The 19857-nt window shown below is 45.4% G+C and overlaps 2 protein-coding genes across 3 annotated transcripts in view; both read right to left on the bottom strand.

Moving 5' to 3' along the window:
* Window positions 1-10943, bottom strand: part of PLCH1 (phospholipase C eta 1) — an 85497-nt gene extending 74554 nt beyond the window's left edge. The window contains exon 1 of one of the 2 annotated variants that reach the window (XM_055817457.1): window positions 10894-10943. The gene's annotated coding sequence lies outside the window, so the exon portion shown is untranslated. The remainder of the gene's footprint in view (window positions 1-10893) is intronic. The other variant, XM_055817460.1, reaches the window with a different exon arrangement.
* Window positions 10944-13801: 2858 nt separating this feature from the next.
* On the bottom strand, window positions 13802-18406 carry C12H3orf33 (chromosome 12 C3orf33 homolog). Its single transcript, XM_055817487.1, has 5 exons — window positions 18301-18406; window positions 18159-18218; window positions 16422-16575; window positions 15507-15667; window positions 13802-15057 (listed from the first exon to the last, which is right to left on the bottom strand). The coding sequence occupies exons 1-5, from the start codon at window positions 18379-18381 to the stop codon at window positions 14791-14793; spliced, it is 723 nt and encodes a 240-aa protein (XP_055673462.1). The 5' UTR covers window positions 18382-18406; the 3' UTR covers window positions 13802-14790.
* Between the last annotated feature and the right edge of the window lie 1451 nt (window positions 18407-19857).

Below are 19857 nucleotides of genomic sequence, written 5' to 3'. Positions count from 1 at the left end.
GCCCCTTAGAACAAAGGTTCTCCCTGGCACAGTCAGGGATGAAGGCAGAATCCCAAAGTGGCTGCATCAGCTGACACAAACATCCTGTAAGAAAACCTTCCTACGAAACAGCAGCAGTTATTTGGATGGCCCTGAAAGTTATTTGCTTTCTCTATTACAGAGCTCTGGGAGAGACCAGCCAAGATCATGTCTTACTGTATTGTACAAAAAAAAAGCAAACAAAAAGCCAGCCAGCCACACACTTTGGGCCAAATACCATCATTTCAAATGAACATGCACTCAGGAACTTCACCGTACACAAAACTTGCACCATTTCAACAAGAGTAATATAGTAGAAAACTAACATCCTGATGACGTCAGACCAGAACGTCATACAGGCCATATGAGTAAAAAGTCCCAATAAGCACATAATTAGGTTTAAATAGGAAACGACTATACCACCAAAACTATTTTGGCAAAAAGCTACTGAAAACCTGAACAGATGCAAATCTGAGTTCAAAACTAGTTTGTGTAGTTACTTAATAATGCAACCAATTCAGAAAGGGAGCTGAAAACACTCCTAGCTTTTCTGCTCTGCAGGTTTCTCAGTGTAGGGGTATCGCTTTTTCACAACAAGCAAAATTCCTTGCAGGTTCAACCATGAGCCTGGCACATTCATTCCAAGAGGCAAAGCAATCGGTGCTTCACTGCCTGAGCTGGGAGATGTTACTCCAGTGTGACAGGAATCCATCTACTTTGTATCTGGATAAAGTGTATTATTAACATACAAGTTGAGTCCATTAAGTAGTCTGCAGAAACACAGGAACTTGAAGGAACTGTATCTTCTATTTTAGCTGATTAATTTCCATTATACATGTCAGCCACTTTTAGTACTTCGAGTACTTGTTCCATAAGAGATGTACTTTCAAAAAGAAGGGCTATGATTAGTTCTACTGAAGAGTACTTTACGAAAGAGATATTAAGGGAAGTTAAACTGATCTTGCTCAAAGAAGCTTGATACAAAAAATAAGTTAAACTTATGTATTCGTGTGTGTATATGCATGCATATACATGTATCTGTATACATATAGATGGATGAGATGAGCAATTATGATCTTTATTTTGTTATCAAGATAGCGGTTAAACTCACAAGGAAAGTGTCGTTATATGCACACTTTATGAAATTGTTTTATTATAAGTTGTAGAGATGAACGTGTAAGATACTTCTGGATTTAGCAGAGGACACATATGTCCCGCGTAGGTTGTGATAGATGCTTCCTATTACAAGAGGTGTAACACCAAGAACGTAACACCTGACACCACCACCACCCCCTTCCCCGGTCTCACTGCATTCTGCAGCTTTCCCCTCCCCGCACAGAAAAAACCCATGCTTTAGCAAGCGGTGTCCAGGGAATCACAAGCCGTTGTACCAGCAGCTGGAGGGCAAGCAGCACTTTAAGCGAAACATTCTCAGCTCAGGCTGACTGTTATGGTTAGCACTAAACTATTTTAGAAAGTAGCACCATAATCTAAACATTTATCTGCAATATTTAACCAGGACACTGTGCAGGTCCCTAATGTGAAGAGGGTATTAAGCACACATCCATTTAGCACCAGACAGGAACTCCTTTTGAGTCCTATACACAGCTCTCTTGAGAGCCTCAGACAGATAATTGGTAGTTAAGTGAGCAGTATACAGTGTGGAGAGACTGCTAATCTCACCTTTTCTCAGCTGCCCTCTCCCCTTCTGGTTTCTGAAGCACTTCAACAGATAACAGTATTAAGTCAATCAGATACTATGAATCGTTCCTAATAACAGGACAGTTACTGCAGTTCACCAGCCCTTCCCTCTGACAAAACCACAGTTCCAGCTTCAGAGTTCACTGTTCAATATAAACCCAGTGAACATATTTTGAAGGTATGATTTATTAAAAAATTATTCCTTTCCTTAGCACAAGACTATGTATGGTAAGAACAAGTATTTTGCAAAAAGTTCTACCAAAGTTTGGGTTTTGTTTTTTTTTTAAAAAAAAAGCCAAAACCACTATCTGTCTGGCAATTATGTTTTCAACAGAAAAGAAAGTGCAGGAAAAAACTGAATATTCAGAGGGCTCCAGATTTTGGAAGATTGCACCTTTTGAGATACCTGTTAATAATAATTTTTACAGTGAAAAATAGTTCAGAGATACTGGATGTTACAATTGACATGTAATAAAGGGGAAAAAAACTGGTTAAAAACAAGAGCAATACAGAGTCAAGCAAAGGACACACTAAGTGTTAGATTAGAAATAATACTGTATTAGATCCAGATACGGCCAGAGAGCACTCTTATGAGCATTAGACACATTTGTGTGGGAGGGTGGAAAGACCATCTGGCTGGCACTAAGTAACAGGAATACACTGTCCAGAAACACTGGTCTTTAATCTGGCAGCTGTGACTATGGTGGGGACACCCAGAATCTCTTGACGACTGCCATCACGTGCATCCAGTCAGCTTCCAGTTATCGCAAACAGCGGGAAAAAACCCACACCAGATCACAGTACAAATACTACTTTGACCTTTCCTTGGAGAATACTGAGGTAGTATTCAAAAGCTAAGCAACTTAGCTTCACAACAAATCTACATACAGTATTAGAGGAGAGGGTTAAGTTAACTGCGTTATCTTAAGTCTAAGAGTAAGCACATTATTTGCACACCTCAGGAACAGAAAGAGGACTGCCCAGATGGGATTACCGGTCTTTCTGTACAACCTCTTAGTTCAATAAAGAAAATGTTCCAGATCAGGCTCTACATCATTTCTAAAGATGTCATCAGCACTCAGCAGCTTGGCAAACACATTGCAGTGGAAAACAGAGTAAGAGATACTTATCCCAGAACCCACTCGCAACAGCCCAAAGGCTGAGCGCTTTATTTTACTAATATTATGAAATAACAGAAACTGAAGGGGGAGTGAAGTCGTTTTCAATTCTGTTTATACCACAACATGCAACCAGGAAAATTTATGTTCTCACCAACTTTATTTCCCTGGAGCATGTTAAAATATGCTGCAGGATTTCTCCAAGGTTAGTTTATCAGTAAGTAGCCATCAACAGGAACTTCTTTCCAGGCTTTATAAATGAGAAAAATAGCTGCTGTTTTCAGCCTGTGTTTTTACTTTCTGCAGAAAGTATCAACAAACCTTCTGGTGGAAAAACCTTCAAGCTTTCAGAGACCAGATGCTGCACAATGTGGGCTGTATTTTTTTTAAAACAGTATCCACAAAACAAAGTAGCTATTGGATGAAAAGCTTAGCCATAGTTAGACCTGAAAACAAAATCTGAAGAGATTATAAAATCCTAGTATGAAAATATTTCATGGGGCATCCACCCATCTGCAGTCTTGGACTTCGTATTTCACTAAGCCACTAACAGTCACCCAAATACTGCTAAGCATTTAAGCTGGTCTGAATTCATGCAGATTTAGATTTAACTGTCATACAAACCCAGACCCTAAGGGTTCCATCATCTGTGCAAATCACATCAATAAGCATCAAATATCGACACTCACTCAAAATAACCTGCATAAATGTTGCTAATATTACATGTATAGGAGCCATGCAGAATAGGCAAGACACATTAGCTGCATCAGACGAAAGATCCATACTGCTGATACAAAAAGACATTTTCATCCTTAAATTGATGTTGCTCTCATAACTTAAGAAAGTTTCGCCTACCTATGGTGTAAACTGTTTCATAAATGTAGGGATACTTTCCAGAAGTTAAAAGCACCTTGAATAAACAAAATGCTTAAAAAAAATACCCACAACAGAACACTCCCTTTTCAACAGCAAGTATATCACCAGCATGAAAAAAGATTATCAATAATACTTGGTAATAGAAAGGAAAAACATCCAGTATCTGATCCTTTTCTTATTTCTCTAGGAACTGGTCTGGCAAATCAAATACGAGATTTTTGTCGGGTATATTTTTCTGCCAGATCAGTTCCCTAATCTAATGTGCCATGAGGCCACAAGAACAGCTGTGCTGGCACAATGCCGGCAGTAAAGGTACTAGAGTGTGCGAGCCAGCACAGTAGCAAAGAAAAATTTCCTGTGGATTTCACTGGGAGCAACTGGAAACTCTTAGAAGTCAGAGTTGTCTATTCAAAGGGAAAAGGGCACAAGAGAGTTTGGATTTGGGATACAGATGTTGCACTTGCATGCATTGCAGATGAAGTTTCCTGAAAATGTGAAATTGGCGTTTTTTTCTTAACCTGTTTTTTTGGCTATTCCCTCATTACAGCATTAAACACTAATCTGTCATACATCATTCACCACATGAAGACAGACCCTGATGTCAGTTTGCTTGTTTAAGTGTTTGAAAAAGCTGCTTTTAAACCTGTGTTCATTTTACAGCAACTAATCATCTACCTCAGCAAGCCAGAAATAGCACTATCCCCAGTGACACTGCTGCTGCCACATCAGGCCACAGCTCTCTTCACTGTCCCCTATGCTAGTTCAGTCTCTTGTCCCCATACCAAGGCTCGGCTGGGAACAGTCAGGAAACTGCACTCAGCTTCACTTGGCCAGCACCAAGGCATAAAGAGCAGGCAGGGACGGCTCACATCTCCCTCCTAAAGGCACCAGGGACAGGTGAGGTTCAGCCCAACCCTAACCACACCTAACTTGGATCACACTAGAGGACCGGTACCCACAGCTTGCTCCATGAACTACCCTTCCACTTCCCAGGAGAGGAGCAGGTAGGCTTCAGTGCACAGCACTGTACATGGTGTCTGGCCAAGTTACCCAGCCCCTGTTCCTCCCCTGGTTAGCCCACCCAGTGCAGGCAGGAGGCCAGTCAAGCTGTGTTAGCCTCTATAGTGGACAACTTTCTTATCTGTCCTACCCACAGCTAACATACAGCAAACCTTAATGTTCCTGGGCCTTCTAATTCTGATGGAGCTTTTGTTTCAAGTCATTTCTCTGCTCTTTCTGGGAAGTCATGAAAAGCATGTGTCAGCACAACTTGCTGAGAAAGGCATTAAAAAGGATTTGAACTGACTCCCCATGGCAACAGACCCTGAAAGGGAATTAGCATTTGCTCCCCATTCCTCAAGAAGCCTAAATGGAATTTGTTTTTCTCCTATTTAAGGAATTATTTCCAGAAGAGCAGCATGCTGCTGCCTCTACCGCTCAGCAGATGCAGTTTCAGCACACCCTGTGTTCAGCACAACAGCCATCCCACCAGACACAGAACTAATAAATATGAGCAAGTGTACATTAATGTTTTTCTTACACAACTTTCCAGTACTCCGCACACCCTTCTGGTGCTTTTGCCAGCTCTCTGTACATCAATTCACTAATCCAAATAATTTTTTGGTTTTGCTGCCAGAGGTTTTCAATCTCTGTATGTCAAATGCGAGCGTCTTTCTATGCTGGAGATTTTAATCTACCGAGAGAGAACACACTTTACCACATTGGCAATGATTGGGTTTTTTTATTGTATCATCAACAACACTTCTTCAGATTCTATTATGCTCTGAGATTTTTTAATGTTTTCTCGTATTTCTTCTGTAAACAACACCACCCACTTCAAAGTAGGCAGAGGAACACACAGCAAGCACAGAACTGTCAGCTCCAAGAGCCATCAATCCCAACATGAACAGTCCCAAAGTCAGGGGAAACGATTAACCTCAGAGGCAGTTCACAAACTCCCAGAGATTCCTAGCTCATGCCTCAATCTCCAGGTAAAAACTGGAACAAGGCCAGGGGGAGGAGGGGAATAGCCAACTTCACCTCCCATGCTGGAGATGATAAATTTCCACAGACAAAGAATTACACTACTGCATGGGGTCAAGAAAATAAACTCCCATTCACAGCACTCAGTCCAATGGCGCTGATGCTGACTAGGCTGAACTATTGAGAGTGTTGGCAAAGGGAGACCACTGGTCTCCCAAAAACACGTGCAGCACTGCTTTTAGCTGAAGCTCTGGTTAAACACTGCTTTGCCATGGTGCCTGGACTGTGAAACATCAAAGACGAAGGAAGGGAGGAGATGTTCTCACAGAAATTCAACAGAGCGAGAAATTCACTGAACAGCTGCTAATAACACATCTTTAAGACTTTCTGAAAATACCTGGCACAGACTTTAAGACCTTTTCCCAACAGCAAAACAATGCTTTAAAGACATGATGTCATGATAATGAACACAAAGTGCAAGCTTACCTTGTTCCTACTTACCATGATTTTAGAAAACAGTAATTCTCTTTCTAGACATTAAAATAAACATTTCTCTTCAGTAGGTCATTCCATGGCTTTAAGAAGGACCTTCTTTACCTTGATAGATCAACAGAAACATACTCTGTAAAAGGCAGACAGTACGCAGCACACCAGATCATGCCTGAGAGTATCTGTCTCTCACTAGGAATAAATACTTGATAATTTGGACAAGTCATTTTCAGACATACTGTTAATATATGAGACCCTATTCCTTGAAATGGCAGCACTGCCTGTTTAAATAGCTGAAGCAGCTATTGCTGAACTCGTAGCTATTGCTATAACCTACAAAACCCTGGATGTTGCGCTGCTGTAGCATAGAATAATTCAAACCATGTAGTAAAATACAAAATTAAAAATAAGATGCTTGGAAAGGACTCTGGCCAACACAGCCAGCCATGTACACAGATGATCTGCATCTTGTACATTTGGCTACTTACCAACTGACACACAGTCCCCCAAAGAACAAACATTACATACCACAGAACCCTTCGCGTTTGTCATCAATTGATATAATTGGTAATTCTTCCATCTTGTTCTTGGGGGGACACTACCAACCAATGTGCCAATCACCCATGGCTGGAACTAAGACTAAGCAAAGAATATGGGAAACCCATTGACAGGAGGCTCAGTAATGCCCAATTTAGACCTATGCAATTACAATCGACACATCCTGTACTCCATCTCAGTGACATGCTTGGTCATGCTCCGTGTGCATGGGGACCTGAACTTTAAGTCAGTTCCAATAACTCAAGCCTGTAATGGAGCATGGACTGCTTTACACAACAGCTTGTCTCTACTTGAAATTTCTTGCAAGCAACCTTGAATTATTTCAGACTGAAGAGACTCACACAGACATCTCTTGCCAAGAATGATACACTGCTCTAATGCACACAGCCAAACGTCCATGGAGCGGTTTTGCACTGCTCACCGGTGGACCCGAGCCTCCGCAGGGGTATGCTGCATCCCCAGCATCAGGTCCCTGGCTTTTTCTAGCACTGCAACAGGCATCTGCTTCCAAACTGCTGTCAGCAGCTCTGCCCATCTCTCCCTTGCACTCTTCTGCACTCCCACTGCCCTTGTGGGAACCTTAGTAAGTGCCTACCTGCAGGTGCAGATATTTCCTCACATTCTGGATCTGCCAACCTGCCTTTCCATCTCTCAAATGCCTGCTCCACATCACCCTCAGCTACCCAGGTACAACTAGATAGTCCTTCTACCCCTTCCTGGGGTGCATGAGGAGAAGCGTGGGCAGCAGGTCAAGGGAGGTGATCCTCCCCCTCTACTCTGCCCTGGTGAGGCCATGCCTGGAGTTTCTGGGCTCCCCAGTTCAAGAGAGACAAGGAGCTACTGCAGAAGGTCCATTGAAGGCTACAAAGATGATGAAGGGGCTGGAACATCTCCTTTATGGAGGAAAGGCTGAGGGAGCTGGGCCCGTTTAGCCTGGAGAAGGCTGAGAGGGGATCCCACCAACGCATGCAAATGACTTGAAAACGAGTGTCAAGAGGATGGGTCCAGGCTCTTTTCAGTGGTGCCCAGTGACAGGACAAAGGGCAACGGGCACAAACTGCAGCACAGGAAGCTCCATCCGAATATGAGGAAAAACTTTTTCATTTTGAGGGTGACACAGCACTAGAAAAGGCCGCCCAGGAGGGTTCTGGAATCTCCTCTGAAGACATTCAAAACCCGATGCAAACCTGTGCAACCTGCTCTAGGAGAGCCTGCTTTAGCAGAGAGTTGGGCTAGATGGATCTCCAGAGGTGCTTTCCAACCCTGACCATTCTATGATTCTGTAATGCCAGATAATCAGCAAAAGGCTCTGTAAGTCAGGAAAGCAGAGGGCAAGCTCAGATCTCTGGAGTAATGACAATGCCCTCCATGTCCATGGAGATTGGAAGAAGAAAGCCACCTTTGTTACAGAAAACAACTCCAGTTTCCTAAAGTAAACAAGAAAGAAAAAAACCCACCAAAACAAAACAAACCCAAACAAAAGAGAGTACACACACCTCCCTCCTGACCATTAGATCAGCCTGCAGGAACATTGGCCGACCTCCAGTGGAAGCACCTTTTGATTATGAACTTAGAAACAAAGACAGATTTATTCCTAACACAGTCCAGGCTCAGTGGTTCAAACCAACTAATCTCTGGGTCGTTGTTCAGCCCTGCTCCATCACCCAAAGGTACCACACTTTGCTGGTTAGTGGCTTTAACACCCTTCCAGTACAACAGCCACAACGATTGCTTAGAACATGCTGTGCATCCTGCTATGCCAAGGGGAAAATGTTGTAATAATAGTGTTTCTAAAGCACCTTCATTTCAACACATTCAAGTAAATCTGAAGTATTAGTAAAACAGGTTTCTGTAAGACCCTACAAGGCAATTATGCATGTCAGCCTTACCTCCTCTGAAGACACAGGCAGAAAAAAAACTGTCCTGTTGAAAGTAACACAGGAGGTCTCTAGCAGACCTGGAAACAGACCTCTGCTTTCCGAATTTGAAGTGCTTTTGTTATTTTTTTAACATTCAGACCTTTTTAAGCTTATTAAAGAACCCAAAGGAAACAAAACACAACACACACCCCTGCGAAACAAACCAAAAAAGTCCACCATCACCACACCACCCTGTGTACCCATAGCCCTGGCTTTGCCATCTAGGTTATCAATTTAAATTCAATTGGATCTTGGGTGACACCTTAAAAAAAGAAAAACCTTATTCAGATTTCATTAAAGGAAAACCATTGTATTTACAAAAAGATCACTGTGTAAAGCCAACAGAAATACACAGCTTCAGTGTTAAAGCCTTTCCCAGAAATAAAAGGCAGCTAAATATTGAATAGGAGACTAATTTTCGTTGTATCTTGATGCTCATAAAACTGTTTTACTGCCACAGGCGTTTCTTGACAGTGTTTTCATTACAAATCAAGTCATGCAAAACTGGGATCTTTTAATAGCAGGTGGCCTCTCCTTTGATTTTATGGAGTGAAAATTTTATTCTCCTTTACAAATACTGGCAATTTTGATCAAAGTCATCATGGGACACCCGCCTCAAAGGGTGAAAGGACAGGAGCATTAAATCAATTCCCTAGGCAACCTCCCAAGCTGAGCCAGTATTGTTAAAATAATGAGTTGTGCACCACTTGATCCAAAACCACCAGCTGATCCCCATTTTTATAGACAATAGGTAGCATAAAACCAGAAAGCGTCTGCCACCACTCAGATCATTTGTCCACAAATCATGTATCTTGAACTGATAAAACTTAACGTGTTTTCTGGAACAGCCTACTAGCATTTTTAAACCTAGAAAAAGTATCCTTCAGAGTTTAAAAAAAAAAAAAAAGTAGTGTTCTCAAACTTATTACAGAGAACTAACCTTTAAAGAAACAGGAAGGTTTTTAACAGTGTACATGCATTCTTGTCTCACCTCCCCCCAAAAGTCCACATTTTCTTGCTATACACCGTGTTATCTTTAACTTAGGTGTCTCGTTGAACAGTTGAATCCTGTCTTTTCAGTAATGTTACGTGCAATTATTCTTTCATATTTCAGAACAACATACACCTAACGTTTTCCCTTGCTGCCTCCAAGTTTCATAACATGTGGGTCAGAATTCCCAAGGACAAGTAAATCAGGAGAGTCCACTGAAAACAGGCAAACATTGTGCTTTATAACTCAGGAGTTAAAGCACACTTTAAACAAAGAGCCTATGACTAGTTCATCAGATAAGGCTTATATCTTTCTCCCTGGAATCTAATAACACTTCTTCTAAAAACACTTTCCAGTCAGCTAGAGTTGAAGTTCCCAGAATTATACAGTTGCTTAATTACAACAAAACAGGCACGGAGTATAATTCCCAGCTCATTGTATTTTTTTTTTTTTTTTAATGAATTATGGAGTAGATGATCAGCCCTCAAACAAGGTGTTTTTAGAAACGACTCAGTCCACTCGGGTTCTCACCTCGCACCTATTCCAGCACCTTCCAGGGTCAGGGCCAAACATGCTTGGTTAGCGCGTCACCCTGCGGGCAGGCTCTCATGGTGGCACCCGGCTCCTCACGGGGGGTCAGGATCTTGTTCAGCCTCATTTAACCGGGTCTGGGCCACGCTTAAGGCAGGCCAAACGGCTGCACTTCTCTCTGGTTTCAGCTGGTTACCCAGCAGTGCTGCGCCTGGACTGGCACAACCTTACAGCAGAACCTCCCACGCCACATGGCAACAGTCCGGTTTACCCCCGAGAGGGGGCAAAGCGCCCAAAGGCGACTGGAAGTTTGTCCAGCATGATTCATTATTTAACCAACAAGGACAGACCGTGCCAGGGGAAGGAACGGCCGCGGTTTCTTTATAAAGCGAGTGTAGCAGCATGCCCTGAGATGCCGAGTGTCTCACCGACCAAAGAAACATTTTATCCGGGGGCGGGAAGGAAAAAAATAAAAGTTACACTTTGTAAACCCTCAACTTGCGGCTGCAGACCCCGGGAAACCCCAGCGTTAACTCCCACAACGAAAGCCCAGCGGAGGCTCCCAGAGGGCCGGGGACAGCCCCGTTCCACCGCCCAGCCTCGGCCCCGCCTGAGGGGAGCCCCCCCCGGCCTGAGGGGAGCCGCACCGCGAGGGCCGCCCGTGGCGCGGCCCACACTCACTTACTTACTTACTTACTTACTTACTCACTCACTCACTCCGAAGCACCGGGTTCAGCTCGGTCCCGCCGCCGCAACCTGCTCTCCCGTTCAAACGCACGGCGCTGCCGCCCGCCCCGCCCCGCCCCGGCCCGCCCTCCGGCGGGGAGCGCAGGGGAAACCTGGAGCAGCGGCGCGGCCGGAGCGGAGCGCGCTCCCCCGCCTGCGGAGCGGCGGCGGCGGCTGAAGCCGACGATCCAGCCCCGGTGTTGCTGCGGCCCTGCGCCCGCTCCCATTCAACCTGCTCCATTGTGTGTCCGCTCCGAGCCGGCGGGGCGCCGCCGAGGGGCCCTGTCCCTAACCGTCCCGGTAGACCCTCCCCACGGCGGGACTCTCAGAGCTGCCCGAGCCGGGGCCGCGGGCCGCGCCCCAGCGGGAGCTGAGAGAGCGAGGCGGCCCCTCGGGCTCACCCACCTCGGTCCCGTCGGCGGCGGGTACCAAGGAGACGCGCGGCACCGGCCCGTCGCCTCAGGGCGCCCCGAGCCGGCGGGAACCGCCGCACCTGCCGCGGGGCGGGGCGGCAGCGCCTCCCTCACGGCCCCGCGGGCGGGCGGAGCAGGCCGGCGCGCCCCGCGGGAGGAGAACCATCGGGTTTGACATTATTTTTTTTTTTTCCCCTTTACAAATTAACGATGCACTCCAAGGGCTGTTCTCCTGCCTCGGCCGGCGACAGGGAAGCGGTAGCCGGTACTTACACAGCGCTGGTTTCCCCGACGGACAGCGTGGCGATGGCCGCCGGCGGTCCTGGCGTGAGGGAGCGCGCCCTCTCCTAGAGGAGGGGAAGTCTAAAACTCGGCTCTCGAAACGATAACTTCATACCCGATGGTCCCGTGGGTGGCCGAGGGTGCTGCGGCCGACTGAGAAGCGAGCGGGTACTGCCGCGAGCAGGGCGGTAACCCGAGGAGAGTGGCCGCTGCCTCCCCCGGGTCCGGGCCGCGGGCAGGGGACGCCCCCGCCGCCCCCCGCGCAGGGCCGGCCCGCTCAGCCAGCCTGCGGGGCAGGGGCGCCAACGGTGCCGCGCCCGCCGCCCTCGGGTGGGCTCCGGGGGGCTGGTCAATGTTTATGACAACCATTTGCCTTACGTGCCGCACCGGCAATAAAACGCCTGTGCCATGCTGGAGATAGCTCCCTTAGCGAGCCATCAGGAGGCCTCTGCTTTCACTCCCTGTCATCTTTTGAAGATGTTGTACCGCTCACATATTCAGAGTTGCAGCGGTAAAGGCACGAGAGTTAAGCAGTTTAATTCCTGACCTTATTCCCAGTCACGAAAGAACTGCATCCTCCGCCCGGAAATACTCCACAGCACGTTGCTGCTGTGGCTAAAGGAATGGGATGGTGTTGCTCAGAGGCAGCGTGGGGTATTTTAATGTGATGGAGAAAAGTGCTGCTTCTCCCAGTCAGTTCCTCAGCTCTGCAGAGCTATTTGTTTCTACTCCTGTTACCGCTCTTTCAATAGACAGGCCTCCCACAGAGATGAGATCTGCAACCTCTCAAGCCTTGCACAGATGGAAAGCACGGCTTTGAAAAAAACTGTGCTTTTTTTGAGGGGGGAGGGTGTGTTGTTGGGTTTTTTTAAACAGCTAAGCCCTGGATGGTAAAGAAAACAGCATTAATAAACAATTACAGAAGCTGATTCTCACAAAATCATTTGTCACTGCAATTGCAAACCCTGCACCACTCGGCTACCCTCTGTGAGACTAGTGTCCATTACAGCATCAATCCCATACATGAAGCTGCTTCCTCTGTATTCTGGCCAAGAACTGTAGTAAGGGCACATCACCAAAACTTCTTGTCTTGTGCAACAAACACAAAAAGAGACCAGAGGCCTGAATCCAAAGATTTGGATATCCCACTCCATACTTCCTTCCAAAACCATTTCATTTAGGCTACCTCACTACCACCAATACAGGGAACTTTAAAAATTTAGTTCAGACCAAAGGGAAGCTTCGTTGACATAAGTGATAAAGCAGCTGTATTGCCAACTTTTAAAAATCCTTCTTAAGCCACAACCTAATGGAAAGGACACAGCAATTGCTGTAGTTTAGAAAAGTCTCTAGGGCTTTTCTGAACTTCATCAAGGGTAAAAAGAGGCAAGACTGTGAGGGAGCAAAGGTGGTTCACATTCACCCACACCTCACCTCTGCTTGCTAGAAATGTAGCATGTGGCTTCCTCAGATTTTTCTCTCAGTTTTACAGTGGATTTTTGTGATAAATCCTTCTATGACTCATTTACAAAGTGAAGGTAAGAAGTCTTGGTGGAAAAAAACAATCATAACTGCACAGTTATGACCAGTTTGGGAAAGCTTTTTCTATTTGCCAGGTATAGGAACAGGAACACCTATAACCCCTCAAAGAAGTGTATTATTGCTGAGACCGCATTTGTAGTTTGGCGTTAAAAGTCAACTTTTAGTTTTGCTTTGGAGGATGCTACAGCCGATCCCAAATCCCTGATCATCTGTATGACTTTTATGTCTAAGTACCACAGCAGCAGTTGGTCCAATTTATGCATCATGTATAATGCATAAAACCAGATGCCTCACTTTTCTTCCCCCCTCCCCCCAAACAGGAACAGATACCTGGTCTCCAGCTGCCGTTGAAGTCTGTCTCTGCCCAAATTGCTGCTTCCCCTGCCTCCCATGTTAGTCTCCAACGCTGAGATCTGCACAGCAGGTACTTCATGGCTAGATGCTCACTGTGCACTACCATCTATTCTTACGCAAGGAAAAGCTGCTTTTTTTTAGGATCTCAGGATTCACAATTTTGCTCTGAAGTCAGCAGCAAAAACAATGACATAGCAACTAATTGTCAGACAAGCAGTGCTCAGCTATTAAGATTTTTTTTGTACCACACTCTTCTCCTTAGTATTTCCTCGGCAAGGAGTCACACAGAAAGAAAGAAAATCTGTAAACCACTTCACTTTAAATAAATAATGGGATTGCAGGAGGTTAAACAAAGGTCAAGTGCTTGGCATATAAAACATGTAACAACGAACGTAAGAAATTCAATCTTTGCTCTGAAAATATTTACAAAATTAATAATACACTGATATACTTAACAAATGGTTCAGAAATAAAACAAGAATTTAAGTTCTTAGCACAGTATGGTCTAACTTCTCAAATTCCATGTTAAAGTTTTATTTTCATAGAATTTTAGATATTTATAGAGCCATCAGAAAAAAAATAGGTTTTTTCCTCTTCAAGTGGATGTTGTCTTCTAAAATTCTGGATTACTGACATATTTACATTCCTTGATACACCAAGTGGTATCTTTTTTTCCCCAAGAAACTTCAGTTGTTATGACCTTATTGGCTTTTTAGGATCAGCTGTAACAAATTACCTTTTATATTGGTAACAATACAACCCATTATTCAAGATGAAACATTTTCAAAACACAAATTATACACAAAAGTAGTGTAAGGATAGAATTCAAACAAAATGCTCCTGTGTAAACACTTACCACAAGCTTTGTAAAGGTCTGAAATAGAGGTTTTGAACCAATGTGGGCTACATTGTAATGACAAGTAACAGAGAAGCATTTACGGCCCTACACTGTGGAATGACACTCCGCACCTCTTAGAAACCTGACTATCGACTGCCTTCACTGTGGTTAACACAGATGTGTAGGTATTTAATAGGTGGAAAACTGGACAACTAATTTAAGATGTTATGGCTGGAAAAGTTCACCTTCAGAACATTTGGATTTGTGGCCTATGTAACCACTAAATTTCAATCCCATCTGGGTTATAATAACGCATTAAGGAACTATGAGGTTTCTGTTCAAGACAGGGACCCTTCAACATTATAGCACTGTTTTTTTTACCATAAACTTTACATAAAGCACATTAACACAGGTAACTGGCATTCCTCCACACAAGTCTCCCTTTTAAACTTTAAATAAACCTTCTTAACCAGCTCACAAATTGTTTCAATGTCTGTACAAATTTATTGCTGCTTATACGTTCTTTAATTCTTTCAGAATAGCTTTCTTCTTTCCATATTCCTTTATTTTTCTTCAAGGCCTTTAACTCTGCTCGAAGGAGTCTTTTATGAAGTTCCCAGTACAGGCGGGAATCATGCTGCAGTCCCTCAATACGTGCTGTTTTGCCAAGCCCTTGCTTCAGTATCTCTTCATTTAAGCACATGCTGAGAAATCGACCCTATAAAAAGGCATAATAAATGTGGTATTCCCTTCACCTTTAAAACAGTTTTACTTATTTTTTCACATCAGCTCCCTCTGAGATACAAGCTTTACCTATGGCTAAATCTACGCTCTGGCAGAAAGTGTTAAAAGTTAAAGAGGAATCCATCTGACTGTTAAAACCTAATACTAATGCAAGACATTTGTGACAACATTCAATAGACTAAATGTGAGGCTAATCAGAACTACACAATATAGCCTATCTGGCAGAGAAATACACTCATGTCATGATCAGTATGCAAAAACACTGGTCTTGAAATCAGATTTACAAACAACATTTAAAATTCAAATCAAGGCAGATAAATTACAAGTAATAATATTCCTTACATATACTGAGATAACTGAATTGCCTAACTACAGTGGAACTCAGAACTGCAGATAAAAGCCATTTTTTGTTATTATATTTACCTTATTTACTAAAACAAGGCACTCAAGCGCCAAGTTCTCCCTTCCCAGAAGCTGGAACCATATCACTTGTTTGGGTTTTAACTCTTGCTGTAACCAGGCCATGCCACTTGGAGCCAACTCCACTCCAGCAAGTCTTACCAGCAGAAGACCTTTGGATTGCCCTGATTAGAGAGAAAACTTTGTTACTACTTGCAGCAAAGGAAATGTCATGCTTTGCCAGCTCCTGGGCTGTTGGTAATGAATTTATTCCCATGGGCCTAAAAAAAAAAATAAAATCCATTTTAGTTCCCCAAAGCATTGCTTATTTGCAAACAGAATTTGGTCTCATCTCTCCTCCAGTAAAAAAAAAATAATTCAAGATTGTGGAAGTGGTTTAAGCTAGTTGGTTTTATTTTGCATACAAATAGAAAGAACTGCTTTCATTGTCAGTTACTATCATTTTATCTAAAGGGTTAGAAAACCCAAGAAGCATTAGTGCCTGCAGATATTTGCCAAGCAAGTGTGTGGCTCTCAGACTTGATGGAGAGCTTTTGCGAAGTCACAGAAAAACTATCAGTAAAGATGGGTTTGTATATGTAGCTGTCAGTTCAACATCTCTAAATAAAAGCGTAACCCCAAAAGTCTTTTTGCCAGGAATGAGATGAACTATGCAAGCAAATGAACCGTATGTGTGCTAGCTTTTACTGCCAGAAAAATACCACAATGATGATGCTCATTAATACAAACATTGTACTGGTGAGTTCATTTTACAGGTCTCCTTCCAGTCTTTTTATTCCCCAGTCTCCCACCTGTAAAGAGCCAGAACTGTACCTCAGCCCTTCCTCCCAAGCCTGCCACCACCCTGTTCTCTGCGTAGCTGCACTGAGGAGGACGATGTTTCATTTCTACCCTTGCTCTTCACATTGCTTTACTTACATTTTCTCTGTATCCATGTAATGAAAGGAATGCTAATGGGAATATGTTCAACTTCCAGGCCTTTCTCAGTTATGTGATGTATTTTTCCTCGCAATTTCACATTCTTTTCTACAAACTCCACAGGTATATCCAAAGCACTTGTAAACTTTGTTGTCTATTGATGGAAAGAAGAACAAGCCAGTTTTAAAAAACTTCTTCTTAAAATAGTTTGGCAAATTACAGCTCTATTATTAGACAGCACGGACAAGTATAAATAAATATTTTAAATAGTAATCAGTTGCAGAAGCCATTACATGCCAGCCTTTCACGATCTTCCATTTTACAGGACTTGCAATGTTAGGGGTGGGCATGAAAGCAAGGTTTAGAGAGAGAAGAGAAACTGATATTTTTTCAGCAATGAATATTGAAGTTCACATGATTCACCACAGAAAGAGTGTTACAGAAGTGGCCTGAATAGTGCTAGAATAAGGGCAAAAGGAAGCCAAGATGTGTTTAAAGACACTAGCAAAGAAGAGACACGCTGAAAACAAAGGCGGAGCAGGGAGGACAGAAACAACACAGCCTTTGGTAAGGGAGTAAAAGAGGAGAGAGACAAAAGCAGGTGTACACCTTTGAAAACATCACAAGAAGATTGAATTCGATACTATTGCCGTTGGTTAGTGGGAGGGTTCAAAGGGGCCGGTTACAACTAAGCAAAGGCTTGGCCATCAGCACCGGAGCACAGCAGCCGCTGGCTCAGGGGGTGCAGGGGCACGACAGGCACCAGCGCTGCCTGACACCCGCTACTGGAGACACAAACGCCCAGAGGTCTCACCTTACGAAGCTTTTTGTAGAACACTGACCTACTTCTACACAGCTCTGAAAAGCTCCCATCTGCTTACCTGACATCACCCATCAACTGCAGTGCCACGCCAGCCCTCAGGGGAAACAAAAAACCGAAACCACAACTATACTCAAAGATCTTTCTGCTGTGCGTTATTTATTCAGTAAATCTTGCCATTTTCAGTCTGTAAGGACTCCCACTAGGAATACAGCAAGTGAGAAGCTTGCAGGCAGGAAGGCCGAAGGTTTTTACAAACTGAAGTTGTTCAAGTCTGATCTCATTTGCACGGGAAGCTCCAATAGGTTAGCTCATTCACAAACCCTCGCCTTAAAACAAAACCAAACCCCAAAACAACAAAAAGCCCCCAACAAACAAACAAACCAACCCAACCCAACAACAAAAAAACAACTAAAAAGAGCAACAACAAATAAAGACTGCTGGTTAACATCTGTGGTTCAGGCTTTCTGGTAAGATTTTAAAGTAAAAACTCGATGCAGATGCTCTCTCCCAGCAGAGCGCAGCTGGAGCTGTGCGGGGGGATGGTGGCGGTAACGACAGCCCCTCCAGCAGCGGGAAGCAGGTGGCAGGGCCGACCCGGGGCTGTGGAGCGACCCCGGAGCCCGCGGTGACACCGGAGCCGCCCCACGGCGGGGCAAGGCTCAGGGTTCTGCTAAACCCCCCCCAAACGCCGCGGTGCCCCGGACGGCCCGGGGACAGGGCGGGGGGGCCCGGCCCTGCTGCGGCTTCACCGCCACTGGCGGCGCCTCGGCCCGCACGGCGGGAGGGCCCGGGGCCCGTACCGGTACGAAGCAGCTTCTAAGTTAAGAAACGAGAACGGGGCCGAGGAAGATGCCTCAGCCCGGCCGCGAAGCCCCGCTGGGGCCAGCTGCCCCCCCCGGCGCCGCCGCACTCACCAGCCGGACGCTGCGGGCCAGCACCAGCACCCCGGCCACCGCCATCCCGGCGCTCAGGCTCTGCGGGCAGAGGAAAGCGGGGCTCAGCGGGGCTTAGCCGCGCCGCATCCCCCCCCATTCCCCGTCCCCGCCGCCCCGTTACCCGCAGGAGGCTGAGGTGCCCGTCCGCCCACTCGGAGAGGCGGCCCAGGCCTTCGGCCACCCCGCTCCGCCGCTCCGCCATGGCCGCCGGGGGCGGGGCGCGGGGATTGGGGGCGGGGCAAGGGGCGGGTCCCCCCGCTGCCCCCTGCCCTGAGCGGCGGCGGCGCAGCCCGACCTGCCCGCGCAGCGCGGCCGCTGGCGCCCCGTTAGGAGGAAACCACCGTCCCGGCACGTTCCGGCTGCCCCATCCCGGTCTCCAACGGAAGGTGTAAGGAATCAGCCGCCAGCGATGTCAAACCGCGTTTGTGCTTACACAAGCCGTCCAGCTCAACCCCACGCTGGGTTTCTAGCGAACAGGCCGTACAGGAGACGGTATCGGTAACGGTCACAACTCGGGATTTCTGGAAAAAGCACAGGCCGAGTTGGGAATCGGTAACCCAAGCTGGCAAAAGCCATGCGTGAATCAAAACTTTTTATCAAAAGTTCAGACAATTCTTAAATTACCACCTATGGGATAAGTTGGACAAGCAAATAGCACCCCTGTACCTTTTCTCAAAGACAGCAGCATAGTTGTTAGTTTTACTTTATTTACTAAATGCAAACATTTTAATAAATATAGAAATAGTATAAACCCTTGTTTTTAGCAAAAGCGTCACTTGTAGCTAAATGACAATTTAGAAAACATACTGCCAACTGCTACAACTTGTATGTTGGGTAAGATGCTAAAAAATAAATAGCATTGCCTCACAGAGAGCGGGGGGTTCAAGAGTCAGACAATATTGCTGCCTGCAAACCCGGAGCTGCTCTGTCCCCTGCGGCGGGGAGAAGCTCTGATTTCCCACTCCACCAGTGACACAGCTCTCCTCGCTGCCCTGCTACTGGATCAAACAGCACCCAAACACCCTCTGCCATCAGCCTGTTCAGAACAGCGCTCATCACCACCTGTAACCACACTGCCAGTGCCCAGAGGACACAAACAAGACAGCTTCACAGAAAACAAAGAACTGTTGGTAATCGGCACTGGCAGATACTTCAGTGTCCATAACAAAGACAAAACATAGGGTTGATACTGTAAAAAAACAAGAACCGTCAGATGTTGTGATGGTGCGCTGATAGTTCACAGGACGCAGGACCAGCAGGTTTTATCGTCAGCCATTTCCACGTGGGGCCACAGCAGTGGGTGCAAAATCCTGCTTTACACGCCTTGTCAGACTTTACACTTTGCTTTATACGCACTCTCTCTGGGCACTGGAATTGCAGGGTTGAATTTTGGAGCACCAGTATTTGCCTCTTAAGGAAGTCTTGGGAAACAATAACAAATTACACTCATGAGCGCAGACGATGATGGCTTTCCTGCACGGAAACTACAAGGCTGTGTCTAACGGGTGCCAAAGGGGAGAGCCATTCCCTACCTCTCCTCCCGATCCTGCTGCACCCTCTCCCCTGGGACCTGTCTCACTTCACAATGATCCTGCTAAGAAATTTAAACCAGGACAAACCCTTTACCTACAAAACCCCAATTTCTGCCATTTCCCTTTTGCTGCAGACAAAACGCATC

The sequence above is a fragment of the Falco peregrinus genome, chromosome 12 (genome assembly GCF_023634155.1).
Source record: "Falco peregrinus isolate bFalPer1 chromosome 12, bFalPer1.pri, whole genome shotgun sequence".
In the NCBI taxonomy this organism is placed as follows: Eukaryota; Metazoa; Chordata; class Aves; order Falconiformes; family Falconidae; genus Falco; species Falco peregrinus.
Note: the sequence above shows the minus strand (reverse complement) of the source record. Positions and strands in the feature narration are given on the sequence as shown.

Bases quoted from the DNA above. Each gene is read 5' to 3' on its own strand.
- C12H3orf33 (XM_055817487.1), bottom strand. From the start codon at position 18,381: ATGGCGGAGCGGCGGAGCGGGGTGGCCGAAGGCCTGGGCCGCCTCTCC. The intron at 16,576-18,158 runs GTGAGTGCGGCG...TTCCATCAATAG, and splicing joins TGGCCCGCAGCGTCCGGCTG to ACAACAAAGTTTACAAGTGC. The intron at 15,058-15,506 runs GTAAATATAATA...GCCTTTTTATAG, and splicing joins GCCTTGTTTTAGTAAATAAG to GGTCGATTTCTCAGCATGTG.